General features: G+C 38.0%; 1 protein-coding gene and 1 non-coding gene across 2 annotated transcripts in view; one reads left to right on the top strand and one right to left on the bottom strand.

The window, feature by feature from the left end:
- Positions 1–21,028, top strand: part of PIK3C2G (phosphatidylinositol-4-phosphate 3-kinase catalytic subunit type 2 gamma) — a 470,847-nt gene that overhangs the window by 167,777 nt on the left and 282,042 nt on the right. Inside the window, exons 17-18 of the mRNA XM_018048420.1 lie at positions 15,157–15,250; positions 19,119–19,213. Coding sequence (XP_017903909.1) covers positions 15,157–15,250; positions 19,119–19,213 — 189 coding nt within the window. The remainder of the gene's footprint in view (positions 1–15,156; positions 15,251–19,118; positions 19,214–21,028) is intronic.
- Positions 18,301–18,372, bottom strand: TRNAW-CCA. Its single transcript has one exon. It is a non-coding gene; the product is annotated as a tRNA-Trp (tRNA).

Genomic DNA, 21,028 nt, shown 5'->3' with positions numbered 1-21,028 from the left:
CCACTGGAGGTGGGGAGAAATAGGCCCTTACCAAATTATAAATGTAAAATAACAGGTGTCATAACAACTCTGAGAGACATGTATGGTTCCATGATAACATAAAATGAAGGACCCGAATCTTTCTCCAGAGTGGGAAAAGTCTTCCCTGAGGAAGTTATATGTTTGATTGCATATCTAAGATGAGTGAAAATGAACTGGTGAAAGGGAAGATAAGAGAAGAGCTCCGTGGGAAGACAGGAGCTAGGAAATACAGAAACTGGATTTAGAAAGTGAGAAGAGAGCCTACTGTGGGCAAGAATTCCTTAAAAAAAATGGAGTAGCCATCATAATCAACAAAAGAGTCTGAAATGCAATACTTAGATGCAATCTCAAAAACAGAATGATCTCTGTTTGTTTCCAAGGCAAACCATTCAATATCACAGTAATCCAAATCTATGCCCCTACCAGAAATGCTGAAGAAGCTGAAGCTGAACGGTTCTATGGAGACCTACAAGACCTTCTAGAACTAACACCCAGAAAAGTTGTCCTTTTCATTATAGGGGACTGGAATGCAAAAGTCGGAAGTAAAGAAACACCAGGAGTAACAGGAAAATTTGGCCTTGGAATACAGAATGAAGCAGGGCAAAGGCTAATAGAGTTTTACCAAAAGAGTGCACTGGTCATAACAAACACCCTCTTCCAACAATACAAGAGAAGACTCTACACATGGACATCACCAAATGGTCAATACCGAAATCAGATTGATTATATTATTTGCAACCAAAGGTGGAGGAACTCTATACAATCAACAGAAACAAGACCAAAAAAGAAACAAACAAAAAAAAGATCATGAATTCCTTATCGCCAAATTCAGACTTAAATTGAAGAAAGTAGGAAAAACCACTAGAGCATACAGGTATGACCTAAATCAAATCCCTTATGATTATACAGTGAAAGTGGCAAATAGATTCAATGGATTAGATCTGATAGAGTGCCTGAAGAAGGAGGCAGGAATCAAGACCATCCCCCAAAAGAGAAATGCAAAAAGGCAAAATGGTTGTCTGAGGAGGCCTTACAAATAGCTGTGAAAAGAAGAGAAGCCAAAAGCAAAGGAGAAAAGGAAAGATATACCCATTTCAATGCAGAGTTCCAAAGAATAGCAAGGAGAGATAAGAAAGCCTTCCTTAGCAATCAATGCAAGGAAATAGAGGAAAACAATAGAATAGGAAAGACTACAGGTCTCTTCAAGAAAATTAGAGATACCAAGGAAACATTTCATGAAAAGATGGGCTCAATGAAGGACAGAAATGGTATAGACCTAAGAGAAGCAGAAGATATTAAGAAGAGGTGGCAAGAATACACAGCACTGTACAAAAAGGATCTTCACAACCCATATAATCACAATGGTGTGATCACTCACCTAGAGCCAGGAATCCTGGATTGTGAAGTCAAATGGGCCTTAGGAAGCATCACTACGAACAAAGCTAATGGAGGTGGTGGAATCCCAGTTGAGCTATTTCAAGTCCTAAAAGATGATGCTGTGAAAGTGCTGCATTCCATATGCCAGCAAATTTGGAAAACTCAGCAATGACCGCAGGACTGGAAAAGTTCACTTTTAATTTCAATCCCAAAGAAAGGCAATGCCAAAGAATGCTTAAGCTACCGCACAATTGCACTCATCTCAAACGCAACCCTCTCTAGTATTCTTGACTAAAGAATACCGTGGACAGAGGAGCCTGGTGGGCTGCTGTCCATAGTGCTGCACAGAGTCAGACATGACTGAAGCGACTAAGCATGCATGCATTAGAGAAGGAAATGGCAACCCACTCCAATATTCTTGCCTGGAGAATCCCAGGGACAGAAGGCCCTGGTGGGCTGCTGTCTATGGGGTCGCACAGAGTTGGACATGACTGAAGTGAGCTAGCAGTAGCAGCAGCACACGCCAATAAAATAATGCTCACAATTTTCCAAGCCGGGATTCCAAAATACGTGAACCATGAACTTCCAGATGTACATGCTGGATTTAGAAAAGGCAGAGGAACCAGATATCAAATTGCCAACATGTGCTGGATCATGGAAAAAAGAAAGAGAGTTCCAGAGAAAAATATCTATTTCTGCTTTATTTACTATGCCAGAGCCTTTGACTGTGTGGATCACAATAAACTGTGGAAAATTCTTCAAAAGATGGGAATTCCAGGCCACCTGATCTGCCTCTTGAGAACTCTGTACGCAGGTCAGGAAGCAACAGTAAGAACAGGACATGGAACAATAGACTGGTTCCAAATAAGGAAAGATGTACGTCAAAGCTGTATATTGTCACCCTGCTTATTTAACTTATATGCAGAGTACATTATGAGAAATGCCAGGCTGGATGAAGCACAAGCTGGAATCAAGATTGCTGGCAGAAATATCAATAACCTCAGATATGCAGATGACACCACCCTTATGGCAGAAAATGAAGCAAAACTAAAGAGCCTCTTGATGAAATGAAAGAGGAGAGTGAAAAAGTTGGCTTAAAGTTTAACATTCAGAAAACTAAGATCATGGCATCTGGTCCCATCATTTCATGGCAAATAGATGGGAAAACAGTGGAAACAGTAAGATACTTTATTTGGGGGCGCTCCAAAATCACTACAGATGGTGACTGCAGCCATGAAATTAAAAGACGCTTACCCCTTGGAAGGAAAGTTATGACCAACCTAGACAGCATATTAAAAAGCAGAGACATTGCCAACAAAGGTCCATCGAGTGAATGGGTTTTCCAGTTGTCATATATGGATGTGAGAGTTGGACTATAAGGAAAGCTGAGTGCCGAAGAATTGATGCTTTTGAACTGTGGTGTTGGAGAAGACTCTTGAGAGTCCCTTGGACAGCAACAGCAAGGAGATCCAACCAGTCTGTCCTAAGGGAAATCAGTCCTGAATATTCATTGGAAGAACTGATGTTCAAGCTGAAACTCCCATATTTGGCCACTTGATGTGAAGAACCAACTCACTGGAAAAGATCCTGATACTGGGAAAGATTGAAGGTGGGAGGAGAAGGGGACAACAGAGGATGAGATGGTTGGATAGCATCACTGACTCAGTGGACATGAGTTTGAGTAAACTCTGGGAGTTGGTGATGGACAAGGAAGCCTGGCATCCTGCAGTCCATGGGGTCACAAAGAGCTGGGCAGGCCTAAGTGACTGAACTGTACTGAAGAGAGCCAGCGTGCCTGGAGTCCAAGGGAGGAGTGTGTGATGAAAAGATACCTTCAGATGTAACTAGATCATGTTAAGGTCTTATGGTATGGACCTAACAGAAGCAGAAGATATTAAGAAGAGGTGGCAAGAATACACAGAAGAACTGTACAAAACAGATCTTCACGACCTGGATAATCATGATGGTGTGATTTCTCACCTAGAGCCAGACATCCTGGAATGTGAAGTCAAGTGGGCCTTAGAAAGCATCACTACGAATAAAGCTAGTGAAGGTGATGTAATTCCAGTTGAGCTGTTTCAAATCCTGAAAGATGATGCTGTGAAAGTGCTGCACTCAATATGCCAGCAAATTTGGAAAACTCAGCAGTGGCCACAGGACTGGAAAAGGTCAGTTTTCATTCCAATCTCTAAGAAAGGCAATGCCAAAGAATGCTCAAACTACCACACAATTGCACTCATCTCACATGCTAGTAAAGTAATGCTCAAAATTCTCCAAGCCAGGCTTCAGCAATACGTGAACCGTAAACTCCCTGATGTTCAAGCTGGTTTTAAAAAAGGCAGAGGAACCAGAGATCAAATTGCCAACATCTGCTGGATCATGGAAAAAGCAAGAGAGTTCCAGAAAAACATCTATTTCTCCTTTATTGACTACGACAAAGCCTTTGACTGTGTGGGTCACAATAAATTGTGGAAAATTCTTCAAGAGATGGGAATACCAGACCACCTGACCTGCCTCTTGAGAAATCTGTATGCAGGTCAGGAAGCAACAGTTAGAACTGGACATGGAACAACAGACTGGTTCCAAATAGGAAAAGGAGTACGTCAAGGCTGTATATTGTCACCCTGCTTATTTAACTTCTATGCAGAGTACATCATGAGAAATGCTGGGCTGGAAGAAGCACAAGCTGGAATCAAGATTGCTGGGAGAAATATCAATAACCTCAGATATGCAGATGACACCACCCTTATGGCAGAAAGTGAAGAGGAACTAAAAAGCCTCTTGATGAAAGTGAAAGAGGAGAGTGAAAAAGTTGGCTTAAAGCTCAACATTCAGAAAACGAAGATCATGGCATCCATCCCATCACTTCATGGCAAATAGATGGGGAAACAGTGGAAACAGTGTCAGACTTTGTTTTTTGGGGGCTCCAGAATCACTGCAGATGGTGACTGCAGCCATGAAATTAAAAGACGCTTACTTCTTGGAAGAAAAGTTATAACCAACCTAGATAGTATATTCAAAAGCAGAGACATTACTTTGCCGACTATGGTCCGTCTAATCACGGCTGTGGGTTTTCCTGTGGTCATGTATGGATGTGAGAGTTGGACTGTGAAGAAGGCTGAGCACAGAAGAATTGATGCTTTTGAACCGTGGTGTTGGAGAAGACTTTTGAGAGTCCCTTGGACTGCAAGGAGATCCAACCAGTCCATTCTGAAGGAGATCAACCCTGGGATTTCTTTGGAAGGAATGATGCTAAAGCTGAAACTCCAGTTCTTTGGCCACCTCATACGAAGAGTTGACTCATTGGAAAAGACTCTGATGCTGGGAGGGATTGGGGGCAGGAGGAGAAGGGGACGACCAAGGATGAGATGGCTGGATGGCATCACAGACTCGATGGACGTGAGTCTGAGTGAACTCTGGGAGATGGTGATGGACAGGGAGGCCTGGCGTGCCTTGATTCATGGGGTCGCAAAGAGTTGGACACGACTGAGCAACTGAACTGAACTCAACTGAAACAGGGCCATGTTAAGCAACTTCATCTTTATTCTGATAGCAACAGGAAGGCATAAATGACTCTCAGTGAGAGAATATTTTGAATTGATTTGCATCTTTCAGAGATTACTCTGGTTTCTGAATGAAGCATGGATTTTGTGAAGGAAGCAAAAGTAGATGAGAGATGAGATAAGTTATGGAAGTATTCCAAGGATCAGAGAATGGTAAGTCAGCCTTAGAAGGTGGTGGTGGTGGTGGTTGTTTCCTTGCTCAGTCATGTCTGACTCTTTGTGAAACCGTAGATTGTAGCCCGCCAAGGTGCTCTGTCCATGGGGTTCTCCAGAAGTGGGTTACCATTCTGTTCTTCAGGGGATCTTCCCCACCCAGGGATCAAAGCCGTGTTGCAGGCAGATTCTTTACTGCTGAGCCACCAGGGAAGCCCTAGAAGGTGAGTGGTAACGTAATGAAGAGAATCAGAACATTTAGACATAAAAATGACAGGACTGAATGGGAAGGAGTAGTGAAAAAGAGTATCGAGGATTACTCCTAGGTCTCTGTCTTTTGTAAGTAAAGGGATAAAAGTAACATTCCCTAAGATGGGGCACACTGGGAGATACATAAACAATAGAAGAACAAGAACTATGCAGTTTAGAGTTTGTATGTTGGCTTTGAGATGTGCTTGAGATGACCAAAGGTGTTCAAGAAAGGTATCTAAGCTGAAGACCCCAACATGGAAATCATCCAGTGAAGGATGGGAATTAAGTCAAGGGTGCAAATAAATTTGTTTAGGGAGAGGTCTTAAGAAAAGAACCCTTCATATTTATTTATTTTTAGAACCCTTCATATTTAGACTCAAAATCCCTTATTCTTTTTTTTTCCCACAAGATAATGAATAATTTTATTCTCAATGAGTATTTTTTGGTTATACTTTGGAATTGTAAGTACACATTATTATTTTTTTCAGTCAGATGCCTATTGACTAGAATTATAAAACTCTAAGAACTTTTAAATAATTTTTATTGGAGTATAGTTGCTTTATGATATTGTGTTAGTTTCTGCTGTACAGCAAAGTGAATCAGCTATATGTATACAGATGGCCCCTCTTTTTCGGATTTCCCTCTCATTTAGGTGGTGACGGAGTGCTTGTTATAATTCCCTGTACTCTACAGTAGGTTCTCATTAGTTATTTACTTTATACATGCTAGTGTATATATGTCAGTCTCCCCATTCATCCCACCCCTCCTTCCCTCCATGGGGTCTATATGTCCATTCTCAGAAAGGGAAACATATCATAGATATCTTAAGTAATTAATTAATACCATGACTATATGGCTTTCCCAATGGCTCAGTGGGTAAAGAATCCGCCTGCAGTGCAGGAGACACAGGAGACATGGATTTGACCCCTGGGTTGGGAATATCCCCTGGAGGAGAAAATGGCTACCCACTCCAGTATTCTTGCCTGAACAATCCCATTAACAGAAGAGCCTGGCAGGCTATGGCCCAAAGGGTCGCAGAGAGTCAGACACAACTGAGCGACTAAGTACACATGCATGACTATGTAGGCATTTCCCAGCATCGTTGTGCAAGTCCATAACTATCCATCAGGAAATATCTGAACAGTTCCTTTGTCTGTTTGGGCCTAGGGCTCATTCTTATTCCTTTTGGTTCATGGCTGAACCAGTGCCCCAATCCAGATAAGTAAATTACACTACTCACTATTATATGTCTCTATTGACCCATTTAGAATGGAGTAAAATTAAAAATGCACCCAAATAAGTCTTGTGCATATTATATAAGCATAGATGATAATAGCTAGTCAAAAGATTAGAAGGCCTTGATAGAAATATTGGCCTAGTATTCTGGATGTTTAGAATCTAGTTTTGGTATCAACCAGTGAATGACTTCAGGAAAATAGCCCAAACTCTCTGGAGTTTCAGTTTCTTCATTTATACAGTCAGGAGGTTAAATAAATCTCCAGGTTTCATTGAATCCTAATATTCTATAATCATGTGAACAATTTTGAAAAAACATGAATTATTCAGTAGATAGAGGTTGACAATCATCTTAAAGAAGCCTTATTCACCTCTTTTCCTAGAAAAAAATTTCTTCTGTCATGTCTGATTGTTTTTAGTGTTAGAAAAATAGCGAGGATGTTCATATTGACATTTTCCTTCTAAGCTGATGCCGAGTGTGTCATCAGATACAAAACCTGTTGGAAAAACAGTTCTGTACTTCTGATGGTTTTCTAATTCCAACCTGACATTGGTGATTTTAAGCTGAATAGCCTCATGGCATTCTGCATGAATTCTTACTGTGTTTTCTGAAGTCTGACATTTCTGTTACACTTAAATTTAATCTCAGATTTCTTTCTTTTCAGTTTACTCCAAGTTGCTTTTTTTTAAAGGTCAACATTTGTTACATTGCGTTTGGCTTTCACCCATCACTTCAGAAGTTTTTGAAGTAAGCTATTGACCCTATACCATTTTTCAAACTAGAAAAAGAAGAGAAAAAGAAAGTAAGAAGTAGAAATGACAAAGTAACAAGCCAAATGGGAAGAAGTTGAAAGATATATTTTTCTGTTGAAATTTCACTTCATAATTCCAATGGTCCTATTGAAGCTTGTCTGAATCCATTGTGATATTCCTATAGCCCCCTGAAATGAGAGGAATTATACATGTTTGAGGAGGAATGACAATTCCTAAGTCTGATGTTGGTCAGATGACTTTGAAGCCAATTTTTCATTCATGGGAGACATAGGCTGATATGCTGCTGTCTTAGAAACAGGGCACTGGTGCTGATTCTTTGACCAAAACTACGTGGTACAGCCGAAGTTTTCAGAGTCTACAGTCTACAGTCCTAGAGGTCGACAGTCCTCAAGATGTTTCCAGCGATGTCACAAGGTCAAAATTGTTTCCAAAGTAGTTCCAGACATCATTGCTTTTTGTCATACTCATTTACTCATGAGTGTATAGTGGGGTTTTCCAGAGACACATGATATGCAGTATTACAACAGAGTTAATGCCAAAGCAGATAGGAGAATTCAGCTGTTTTCTGTTAAGCCAGACATTAGAGACAAAAATGTTAAACCGTATAATTCTTCTCACTATTTTCTTTGTGAAAATAAGGCTATATATTTTAGAAACATATTGTTTATGTTAACATGTAATGAATTTATTAATGTCACTTAAAATGAACTGATAAATATTTCCTAAATGTCTTGGTTGTATTTTCAATTGATAATTATTGATAGAGCCTTTCCAGGTGACTCCCCAGTAAAGAATCTTCCTGCTAAAACTCAGGAGCCACAGGTTCGATCCTTGAGGGGGGACAATTCCTTTGGAGAAGGAAATGGCAACCCATTCCAATATTCTTGCCTGGGACATCCAATGGATAGAAGAACCTGGCAGGCTACAGTCCATGCAGTCGCAATGAGTCAGACACGACTGAGCATGAACACCTGCCTGCATAACCCACATAAACAAAAACTGTTTGGAATCGTCTATAATTTTTAAAACTATTTAAAAGGATTTAAAAGGTTCCAAGGGAAACTGAAAAACTTCTACCGTACAGCAGATTCTAACCACTGGTCAGTTTCTGCTTCTCCCTTGAGCCAAAGAATTACATGAATACTTGATACGCTTCCTTTCCTACCCATGTAAAGACTGCAATTCCAACTTAATTTTCTGCTTGACTTTCAACTTTGTATTTACCCTATAGTACTGGCAAAATATAGAATTGATATCTCACTGAAGTTTCTTTGAAAAATGTTTGTCTTGAATTTGCTTTCATTTTGCTTAATGTTTTCACATTTTGAGGTTTTTCAGCCATATTTCTTAGATTCCTTTTATCAACTTTTACAGTCAGTCTGCAAGGAGTATTTTTTTCTTTGTATCCATATGTCCTCATAGGACAACAAGCTATTTTTAGGTAAAATCCCTTAACAATTACTGTTGCAAGTTTTATATTAGGTATGGTATCTCGTCCTTTTAGAAATCTGAAAGATGCAATTGTTAGCTCAGTTCAAAAGCAACTAAACTCTGAATATATAGAATCACTGTTCAGGAAACTCATATAAAACTGAATAGTAAGCCAGTCTTAATGTTTTTGCTTTTGACCAAAATTGTAGAGTTTTGTGGGGGTTTTTTGTTTTTTTTTTTTTTTCCTCTCTCTCTCTCTCTCTCTCTTCTCTTCAGACATACTTGGGAAGCTAAATTAGATAGCATAAAGTTAATTAAATGGACATTTAAAAATTATCAATAACCTTAAATAAAAGATTATTTCACATGGGCTCTTTTATTTCTAATTTTTAAAAGTTTCATAATAAATGAACATTTATTTCACTTACCTGGTCTCTTCCCCAACAAGTAATGAATTTTACTGATCTTATATCTTTTTAATACCTTAAAATGGATAGATCTCCATTTATTACATTTTAAATTATCTATTTTCTGATTGATTATGAGGAGAGGAAAGGAAAGTGAAGTCGCTCAGTCATGTCTAACTCTTTGCAACCCCATGGCCTGTAGCCTACCAGGCATCTCCATCCATGGGATTTTCCAAGCAAGGGCACTGGAGTGGGTTGCCATTTCCTTCTCCAGGGGATCTTCCCGACCCACGGATCAAACCTGGGTCTCCCACATTGCAAGCAGATGCTTCACCCTCTGAGCCACCAGATTATAAGGAAGTTTATGATAAATATAAAGGAACGAGGATTTAATTGACATCAGCCTGATGAATCCTTCTACTGAGACTTTTCTCTACTCCTGAGATTCAAGGTGTTATGTCCATGCCTACAGACATTAGTAATCCTAAGGTTAGCAGGATCACTAGAGAGTGGCTCTAGTTTATTATCAGCAAAAATTATACTTAGTTTTAAGCAAACCAGGTCATTGGAAATTACAATAACCTGACTTGTGGAAAATTCAAAATAGATTGCAGTTCTTCTGATACATATGACATTTCAGCATGTAAATATCACACCACACTCAGAGAACTAATATGAGTAGCCTTCACCTCATTGAGGAGCGAGTTACTGAGCATGAAATGCCAATAGCTATATCCCCAAAGAATGTTTAAATAGTTTCAGACAACATCACAGGGAAGAAAGGCCAGGATTTGTGGAACATATCTGTCCATTGATCTGTGGCTGAGTTCATGGCCCTGAAAAGATATTAAGCACAAATTCTCCAGGGGTAGAGATCCCTATTTGGGCCTTAAAAGAATATTCTAAATCAAGTACAAAATATGAGGCTTGTGCTTTCACTCTACAAGGTGTGCTCTTAAAAGGATGCAAGATTTGGATCTTTCTAGTGGTAATAAATTTGCAATTATTTCTTTTCAATTATTGTTTTTTCATAATTAATTGAATGAGACTTACTTTTAAAATTACTGTTTTTTAGTAACCAATGAAAGTATCATATGGAAAGTTTAAAAATCTTCCAAAATTAACCTTTAAAAAGAAAACTAAAGTCATCCATGACATTTCCATCTAGAAATTTGGTATTCATATTTTGATCCTTCCTTTCCATCTTTTTTGTTAAGCATGTGGAAAAATTCACACATGTTTCATAATATTCTCATATTATTTAATATTATTTTAGTATTTTAATGACTGTGTATTTTATCATAGAGTCACAGCACATTTAACTTAACTGCTTATTTTTAGATATTTACATTATTTCCAGTTTTGTTTGCATACATATATCTTCACACACATCTTTGATTATTTCTGCAGGATAAATTCCCAAAGTAGAATTGCTTGGTCAAAGAATAAGCACATTTTAAAGATTCTTTTTATACATGTTGCTATATATTGCCAGCAATGTATAAAAGAGCCCCATTTTCCAGGAACTTCACCAACACTTCCAGCATCTCTTTTAATGTAGCCAACTCTTCCTAATATAGTCAGATTCAGGTTATATTTGGATATGCTTTAATGTTGTTAGGCCTTAGTCACATCTCAGGATGTCATGTGGTTCATTTCTTGGCAGTTTCTCTTCCAAAGTCTTCCTGAACTTCAAGCACCAGTAATGAATAAAAAGAGACATCTTTTTCTATAAAAATGCAAAAACATTCTTCCCAACATTTGTGTGTATTAATGCAAATACATAATATTCCTTTTGGACTATTCTATAAAGGTATCACAAGTTTTTTGTTCTACTGTTCCTAAAGAGCCTGAAAAAAAAAAAATCTTTCTCTTCCATCACCATCGGATTTGTTTTTTTCTTACTGTTTTGACTGTGGTGAGGGAAAAATCCGGGATTTGTATGAGTACTGTTTGTGGAATTGAACCTCTTGCTACCAATATATAAATTATCTCAGAGCACAAAAAGCATAGTATGATTTTCCTCATTATTATTATTGTGACCAATGCTTTCATTTTTTTGACCATGCCACATGGCACATGGGATATTAGCTCCCTGACCACAGGGATCAAATCCATGCCCCCCACCCACGGCTGTCCCAGCAGTGCAAGCATGGAGTCCTAACCACTGGACTGCCAGGGAATTCCTATGATCAGTGCATTTTTATTAATCACCCAACACATATGGAGAGTGGTCCTGAATTCTGGAAATAAAAAAAGAGGATAGAACAATCCTTAGCTACAGTATATTCACTAGTTGAGGAATGAGGACACATATTAATAAAAGGATAAATTCTTTCATGCACTGTCATACCCAATTGCCCAGTGGAGGAAACCACTCAATGCCCTGAGAGTTGAGAAAAGTGATTGCTAAAGACTGGCATAATGGCCTTCAAGGGAATATGATCCACAGTTTGAAGGAAAACTAGAAGTTTAAGAAGAGAGGGTGTTCCAAGCAGAGGTTACCGTGCTTACAAAGATGAGAATGAACATAGCGTGTTCAAAGTAAAATTAGCATACAATGAGCCAGGGTGGTTTATTCAGTATGACAACAGTACAAAACTCTGGAGTGTCTGGCTAGCTTTTAATATGTAAATAAATAGTATAGGCCTGAAAGTTTCTTTGAAAAGAGAAAACCATTTACTGTTTTATGGGAAATGAATTTACAAAATAATTCAGGAAATTGTATAAGGTAACACTATGAAAAATGCTAATACCAGTGTGAGCCAAATATAGCCTAGCATAGATAATTGCAGAAGAAACTGAAAACAAGCATAGCGTAACTTCCCTGGTGGCCCGGGGTAAAGGAATCCGCCTGCCAATCCAGGAGATGCAGAAGACATCGTTCGATCCCTGGATAGGGAAGATGCCCTGAAGGAGGAAATGGCAACCCACTCCAGTATTCCTACCTGAGAAATCCCATAAACAGAAGAACCTGGCAGGCTATAGTGCAGGGTATCGCAAAAGAATCGGACACAACTTGGTGACTAAATAACAGTATTGGTCCAAGAGCCATTAGCACAGAAAAATCAACAGAACTTGGCAACTGATCAGATGTAAAGATAAGAGACTACTAGAAATTCCACAAACTTTTATTCAGTTATGCTTGGACTGGGGATATAAATGAATGAGCCTACCCTCAACCTTGTGTTTAGAATCCCATAGAAAAAGGGGGTGATTCTAGAAAGTGGCTGAAACAGCTTCACCAGTAAACTGATGCTTGAACTTTGTCTTCTAGGATGAATTGAATTTCACCAGATAGAAAGGGGGTGGGTAATTAAATGACGAGTCTTTAGCAAAGAGGGAGAAAAAATAATCATTAAAATTTCAGACCTACATGACTGGAGAAAGATGATAACGCAGACTGTGAGACAGAAGTCTGGCAGTAGTGATGCTTTAGATAGAAAGGTAACTAATTAAATTTAGACATTTCTGAAATATGTAGAGAGTGTCCACCAATCTAGAGATAACGGGGACAGGTAAGTGAACAAAACAGGCAAAATTGTTCTGCTTTCAAGGACTATACATTCTAGTGTTTGGAAATAAGCACATGATTAGAGACACAGTGTTTACCAAAGAGTTTTCTTTTGTTGCAGTGTTTGTTTTCTGTTTTTCCTCCTTTGCTGTCATTCACGTCAGTAAGATGAAGTAGGCACACAGGAAAGCAAGGATGACTAGTATCTGACCTAAGTCATCACTTAGGCAACAAAATGTCCCGAATAACTATTCCCTCAAGACTTCAAAGTGTCCTCAAACTGACCTTGATGTCTACAAGCCTCAGAAAAATGGTTTAATAATTGAGAGCAATAAATTAGAGTCAATCACATTTAGTTAGGAGAAAATAAAGTCTTAGTGTGCTAAAACAAGCTGACCTTCTTCCAGCTTTGAATTTTTATTATATCCTTTCTTCTTTCCATCTGTGCATGATGCTCTGCTGGAATCTTCTGACCTTAGTGGTACTCCATGAGATGTGCCTGGACTACAGTCTCAGCAGGTCTTATTGCTAGAATATTTGCAGGGAAAAAATTATTGGAAAAAGTATATGTAGATCAGAAGTAAGGGTTTTGAATGACAAACCTTGGAAGTGAAATTCTTGTTGCAATTAAAATGCTCAGTTTAAATGAACAGAAAATATGTAACTTGTTTAAGCACCACATTTCAAACTGCTGTCAAGGACAGTTGGGAAGATACTGAATAGTGCTATTTTTGTCCTTTACACTATGGACTGCTGCCCACCAGGCTCCTCCGTCCATGGGATTTTCCAGGCAAGAGTACTGGAGTGGGCTGCCATTGCCTTCCCCGCCTTTACACTATAGCTGCATGTATTCCTTTCACCCTTAAGTAACCAGACATGCTGAAAAGAGACTGGGCATTAGAGATTAAAGTTTTCTAACCTCCACAGTCTTTAGAGCTCTCACCTGAAAAGCATTCACTTAGTTCCCATGCAAAAAGATTTGAGGGTCTTATTTATTCTTTTCTTTGTTTCTAAGTGAATTGCTCTAAACTGTTCCTTTGAATTTTAAATTGTGCATATTGATTTTTAAGATTTGTTTATTTAAAATAATAAATAAGGGTGTTTCTCTCACCAAAACCCTTCTTATATTTATTTATCATGTCAAAGCAGTGTGTGTCAAATTTATATCTAGGCACTTTCCGGGAGCTCTGGCAATGTAGGAGATAAAAGAAACTCCAGTTTGATCCCCTGATCAGGAAGATCCCCTGAAGAAGGGAATGGGAACCTGCTCCAGTATTCTTGCCTGGAGAATCCCATAGAGAGAGAAGCCTGGCGGGTTACAGTCTATGGGGTCACAAAAGAGTCAGACACGACTGAGCACGTGTGTGCACACTCACACACACAGTTCTACTGATGGAGCAATGTTAGTTGTTATGAGGAGCACAGTCATCCATCAGTATCAGTTCCCCAGCACCCCTGCAGAAACCAAAATCTAGAAGCTCCAGTCCCTTATATAAAAGAGCATAGTACAGTCCACACTATGTACCCACAGATGAGAACCCTCCAATATGGGGGGTGACTGTAGGATTTCAGATGTGAACTACCTTCATAAATTTAGTTTAGTAGCAAGCTTTTACTGTGTTTGAAAGTGAAAGTGAAAGTGAAGTTGCTCAGTTGTGTCCAACTCTTTGGGACCCCATGGACTGTAGCCTACCAGGCTCCTCCGTCTGTGGGATTTTCCAGGCAAGACTACTGGAGTGGGTTGCTGTTTTCTTCTCCAGGAGATCTTCCCAATCCAGGGATCAAACCCAGGTCTCCCACATTGCGGGCAGACGCTTTACCATCTGAGCCACCAGGGAAGACTCTTTACTGTGTTTAGTTGGTGCTAAACAGGCATTTGAAGTTCAAAATGAGTAAGGCATAGTTACATTCAATAACTTAACAGCCTAGTAAGATTTAGCTGTATTAAATTATTTGTGTTTATTTATTGTAAGATACTTTAGATTTCTTGTTTTTTATTATTCTCTGCCCAAAGACTCATTTAAATATATTTTATCCCATTTTTAATCATATAAGCCATCAGATCTCCAGCTGGTAATTATTTACTTAAATACATGGCTAAATAATAAGCAAAGATTTTCATGTATTAAAAAATAATCTTATATATCCTATAATCCGCATATTATAGGCAGAAAAGTTGGCTGGGATCTGACTTAAACTCATGTTTCCAAAATCTAGTCAAAAGAACTTTTGACTGCAGTTCACAGGAGAGCTCAGAATATGAAAAAAAAAAAGGAATTATTATTTGATGCTAATGATTATCTTAAATGATTGTGAGATTATTTTATCTAATGCATTGGGAGTGGAATTAATTCTCTGTTTTCTTGATATTTCTCATGCATTATTGTATGCTATTAACAGCTTAGTAAGTATATTTACTTTATTTTAGTTTTCCAGATCAAGAAATTCGTAATGTGGCAGTTCGGCAGTTAGACAACCTCTTGAATGATGAACTACTGGAATATCTCCCACAGCTAGTTCAGGTAAGAACAGCAAGTTGCCAAGGGATTCCAGGATTTTAACCAATAATTCTCTAAAACAGGTCCCAGTGAATCAACAGTAGCCTACATAAAAAGTGATCATTTCAATTTGGCTAGCCAAGGGGCTAAAAATATAGCTCATACATCAACTTGGGTACCACAGAAATTCTCTACCCAAAATTGATATGGTTACAAAAAAAGGTATATAAACACCAAAAAGGAAAATATTTTTTAAAACACTGTCACTTATTAAAAAAAATAATAATACTTGTGATGAAAAATTGGTATCCAACTGTATATATAAAACTATAAAAAAGTAACCAAATAAATATTATGTAGAAAATAGTCATTTACTAGGCATCTGCTCATAATATTTTTCTTGCTTTTCCCATATTCTAATATTAATTACAGATTTTAAAACAGTAGTTTCTAATAATCAAATTCTGCTGCCAGATAGTAGTTTTGTGATATCATAGATCATGATATTGGAGTAATTTTGGAAAATACTCTATAAACTTATCTAGAAATCTGATCATGGTCTGATTTAGTTTGAATATGTTACCACATAAACAGTTGCACAAATAGTCATGTATATGATTGAATATCCAAAATATAAACAATGATTTTTTCCTAAGTTAACTGGATACTGAATGCTGAATAGGTCTAAAATAGGAGTCTGTATGTTTTTCTTTTGCTTTGTTTTTAACTCAGGTGTTTTTTTATCTGAAAGATCAGGTCATCACTATAAGCTGTTTTAAATGCTGGGTCCCTCAGGTTTTGAATTTAAGACAGGGACCCTGAGACTAAAGTGAGGAGTCTCTAGTAATAGAATTGAATTCTATGTTACTTTACAAACAGAACATGCACTTCTCTGAAGGCCTTAAAGAGAGAACTGATCTAGAAGCGTATGTACTGTAGAGTTACTAATACCACTCCTTACCTAGCTTTGCAGGAGTGTATACTAAAAATAAAAATTAATTCAACTTGCAGAAACACTATTCATCTCATGCCTCTTGAGTATGGAAAACATGCTATATCTAATCCAACTCAAAAAAAGGAAATTTCTACAATAGTATATGTAAACTAAATCTATTTGAAAGCCAGAATCTGAGTCAATAACACTTGACAGTAGGAATGTGGCTGAGAGACATACGCCTGTAAATGCAAATTCATTATAAAACAAGTCACACCCAGTATCCAGCATTGCAAATACACAGAGGTATAGATAGGTAAAGTTGCAAATATTCCCTAATTAAAAATGATAGTATAAAATCATGTGAGATGGAATAAATATTTAATGTGACTGGAAAATTAATAACAAATGGGAAGAATTTTCAAAACATTAATTGTGGGATTTGCCCTTAAAACTTCGATGTTGCACCCTGACTTTCCAAGACATAAAAAAAAATTCCTACCCTGCTGATTATTTTCTGGAATCATGTTATTTTTTTTATGCATTATTTTATTAGAACTGTGCAGGCTATGTTAAAGAGCAATATGAAGTTACTTGAAGACCATGATGAAAACAGAAAGTATGGTTCTTAAAGTGTTAGTCACCCAATAGTGTCCAGCTCTTTGTGACCATGTGGACTGTAGCCTGCCAGGCTCCTCTATCCATGGAATTCTATAGACAGGAATACTGGAGTAGATTGCCATTCCTTTCTCCAGAAAATCTTTCTGACCCAAGGATCAAACCCTGGTCTCCTGAATTGCAGGCAGATTCTTTACTGTCTGAGGCACCAGGGAAGCTTATGGTTCATTGCTAATGCTCAAATAAGCCACAGACCCAGAGGTTACTGCAAACCACAGGCTGTAACAATGCAGGTAGGTTTCAAGAAGAGAGTTCAAAATAATGTTGTTGTTGTTGTTGTTCTGTTTCCTTAGTTGAATCCAACTCTTTTGCGACCTCATGGACTATATCCTGCCAGGCTCCTCTGTCTATGAGATTTCCCAGGCAAGAATACTGAAGTGGGTTACCATTTTCTTCTCTAGGGGATCTTTCCAACCCAGGGATTGAACCCACCTCTCCTGCATTGGTACACAGATTCTTAACCACTGAGACAACTAGCAAGCCAACGAAGTGTGCATCCAAAATATTGTCTCCTTCTTAGATGATGATGCAGGATGTAGGGAGAAATTGTAGCAGTAGACAGAGTGATGCAGTGAATTTGGAAGCAAGGGAGGCCATTCATGATTAGTAAGTAGTTTCTGGGTTCAGAAGGAAATCACAAGAAGTCTTAAAAGAAAGCTAAAAGACAAGCATGGAAGTAGACTCTGAGGTATCTCTCTCCTGCTAATGTACTCATAGGATATGTTCACGATAAGGGCATGAACACAGCCATGGTCTAGTCAATCCAATATTAGCATGTTAGTTAAAGAAGGTCATAGCTGCGGTTTAAGACAACACACATTATGATCTTTATATATTCAGACAGCATCACGAGTTTATGCAAATTTGCTGAGATCATCTTTGACATTCTCACACTTCAAGAATTCATAAACATTCCCATCCTGGAGGATAATTAGCATACTGAGGTGTTTCTTTAGGTGTGTGTTGAATGAATGCTCTCTGGACTGTGGTATTAACTCTGTGTGTGTATGTGACTTAAATGGCTTATGGAGCAACAAGCCATAGAAGCTTTGTTTTTCAAGCAGGAATAAGTACTTTTAGAAAGATAGGAAGAAAACCTGACATTCATTTTCACAGCTTATTGTGGTTCATGAGATGATGGTGATGATGAGGAGGACCCAGATACCGAGTGCTGATGGTGAAGTCCCTGTAGAGTCGGTGTGGAAGTCTAAATTAGGTCTCAAAGGTTGCTGTTGCAGTCTGTGTTTTTCCGTCAGGTTCACTATCTTTAGAAAACATTAGAAAGTTGTTCACAGTGCAGATGAAGGAATGGGAGATTGGAAAGTGAAAGTGAAAGTGAAGTCACTCAGTCGTGTCCGACTCTTTGCAACCCCGTGGACTGTAGCCTACCAGGCTTCTCCGTCCATGGGGTTTTCCAGGCAAGAATACTGGAGTGGGTTACCATTTCCTTCTCCAGGGGATCTTCCCGACCCAGGGATCGAACCTGGGTCTCCCGCATTGGAGGCAGGCACTTTAACCTCTGAGCCACCAGGGAAGCCCCTAGGTAGAATTATGTGTCCACCAAAAGGCACCTTTGACATTTAAAAGTAAAGCTTCAAAGTCTGCATGTTAATACTCAGTAGGTGATTTCAGTTAAGGCTTTGAGTATGTGGGGCTTCCCTGATAGCTCAGTTGGTAAAGAATCTGTGTGCAATGCAGGATACCCTGGTTCAATTCCTGGATTGGGAAGAACCCCTGGAGAAGGGATAGGCTACCCACTCCAGTATTCTTGGGCTTCCCTAGAGGCTCAACTAGTAAAGTATCTGCCCGCAATGCAGGAGACATGGGTTCGATCCAGGCTACCCACTCCAGTATTCTGGCCTATAGAATTCCATGGATCCATGGGGTCACGAAGAGATGGACACAACTGAATGACTTTCACTTTTTCAAACCAAAAGAAGAGAATCATCTATTGTTTAATAATGCCATTTTTTATATCCAAGACACTGTTCATGATATTATTTTCTGTGTGCCAGGATTCTCTCCCTAGGCATGGTTGAACTCCACCAACCACCTGCTCTTATTTATTCTGTGATACTAAAAGCCAAAAAAGAAAATTGTGTGATATGTATATATGCTCTGTTATTAGTTACACACCAACTGATAAAGCTATCAAATATAAGTATTTTGTCAAACCGTTTATGCTGTTGTCCCTTTCTCAAGCCTCTTAAGTACCTCTGTATTCTGCTATAATTTTGTTACTGAGGAAAAAAAAGCAAAGTAATTGATCTCTTATTTCAGGCTGTCAAGTTTGAATGGAACCTTGAGAGTCCTCTAGTGCAACTTCTATTACACCGCTCACTACAAAGCGTCCAGATTGCCCATCGTCTTTACTGGTAAGAATAACCAAAGTAGCGTAGGATGCCTTTTTTTTATTGTCAACTTATTTTTGTGGGACAGCTTTTCCTTATAAAACTGATTCAAACTTCCATTTAAAATTCAGCCAAATGTGAGTCTTTACCAGGGTTATTTTTGAGTATAATTTAACTGTCATTGTCTTCAAAATCTTCCTTTTGTACTGTTAGTGCTCTTTAAATCCAACTGGAATTTTAAATCTAGGTGATCTTTTTCCGATAGCTTTAAATCACAAGGTCTACATGTGGTCACATCCACTTGTTGAATATTTCAGTATAAAACCTAGTTATAAGACTGTATGTTTTGGAAGAATATAAGCCTGAAAAGTAATTTCTGTAACAATATTAGTTACAAACAGTGGGATCAAGGCCAATATATACTGTCTTAAGCTTATAATTCCTGGATCACTAAAGTTTTCCAAAAACATTAAATTTGAATACTATTAGTGAAGACGTTAGACTTGTTTAAGATTTATCAAGATTTCTCCCTACTCCTGATTTATCAAGATTTCTCCCTACTGCCTGCTCCTGATCCTACTAAACTAGATGTTCTTTGGATGCTGTTCTCCCTACTGTTATTACTAAATTCGCACAAAAAATTTAACGATTACAAGTGTCAGTAACCTAAGGATGGAATTCAATCTATCCACGTATGTATGACAAGCATCATTTATTGGCTTCAATTGCTAGTGAAGAACTTTAATTAATGGGAAAAAAGGAAGTCATAATTTTTGAATATCATGTTTTTCTACTTCAAAAACCATTGCTCTTGTTGACATCACTCTTCCCATGAAAATGACTCAAGGATTTCATATAAAAATAGAAATACAAGGAATTGTCAAGCCCTAATGTTTGATTAGATGCAGATTTCCATTTCAAGTGTCTAATAGAAAAGCCAGATCATTTTCCTCTAGTATGTCAGTATAATTAGCCATCAGATACATTGGCCAACAGCAGGCCTTCCACTAAGTAGACTCTCTTCATCAGACTCTGAATTAAGTCTTATTCTCTTACATTTTTCCAACAGCTACTTTGATGATAAGGGAAGTTAGGTGGATATATTTGTTGGTATTTCACTGTCATATTAAAGCTAGAACTCCATTACCCTCAACATTTATTTCCCTTAAAACTTCACCTTTTTTCACTTTTCACTTTTTAAAAACATGTTCACTAAAATGAAGACATATTCAAAAGTAACATGACCACATAACAGCCTTGATTTAAATATTTGAACCAAAACATAATATAAAATATATAAAGTAGAAGAGCAAACAAAAAGATCATTTTAAAAATTAGAATAAAATATTGAGGACTTACATTGATTGTTATAATACTAGTACTAGAGCCGTCTTAGTAAGTTCTTCATCTGCTAAGGGTACAAAAAGTGGGGTCATTTGATAGGAAACACTACAGACAGAGCTGTCAATCAATGCCACACTTGCAGGTTCACAATAAATACAATAATGTCACTTTGTCAAAGAAGGTGGGAGGAAAGACTTTCTCAGTATAGAACTCATCCTTATGAAAAAGAGAAAAAAGAGTAACAAAGCCCATTTCCCTTCTCGCTGATTTAAGAAGAGAGTAAGATAGAGGGACTAGAAAAAGATGTAAGTTATAAATGGACTGCTTGTTTCTGAATGCTTAATTTATGAAAATATGAAAAAGGCACAAGACAACATGGAGGGAAATTTTAAAATACCCATCTCATTTTAAAACTTAGGAATTAACAATCAGGCAAAATATTCTAAGCATCAGAGAACATTACGTATATTTAAAATATATCTTGGAGTTAAAAAA

The sequence above is a fragment of the Capra hircus genome, chromosome 5 (genome assembly GCF_001704415.2).
Source record: "Capra hircus breed San Clemente chromosome 5, ASM170441v1, whole genome shotgun sequence".
In the NCBI taxonomy this organism is placed as follows: domain Eukaryota; kingdom Metazoa; phylum Chordata; class Mammalia; order Artiodactyla; family Bovidae; genus Capra; species Capra hircus.
This window is presented reverse-complemented; position numbering and strand designations above follow the sequence as displayed.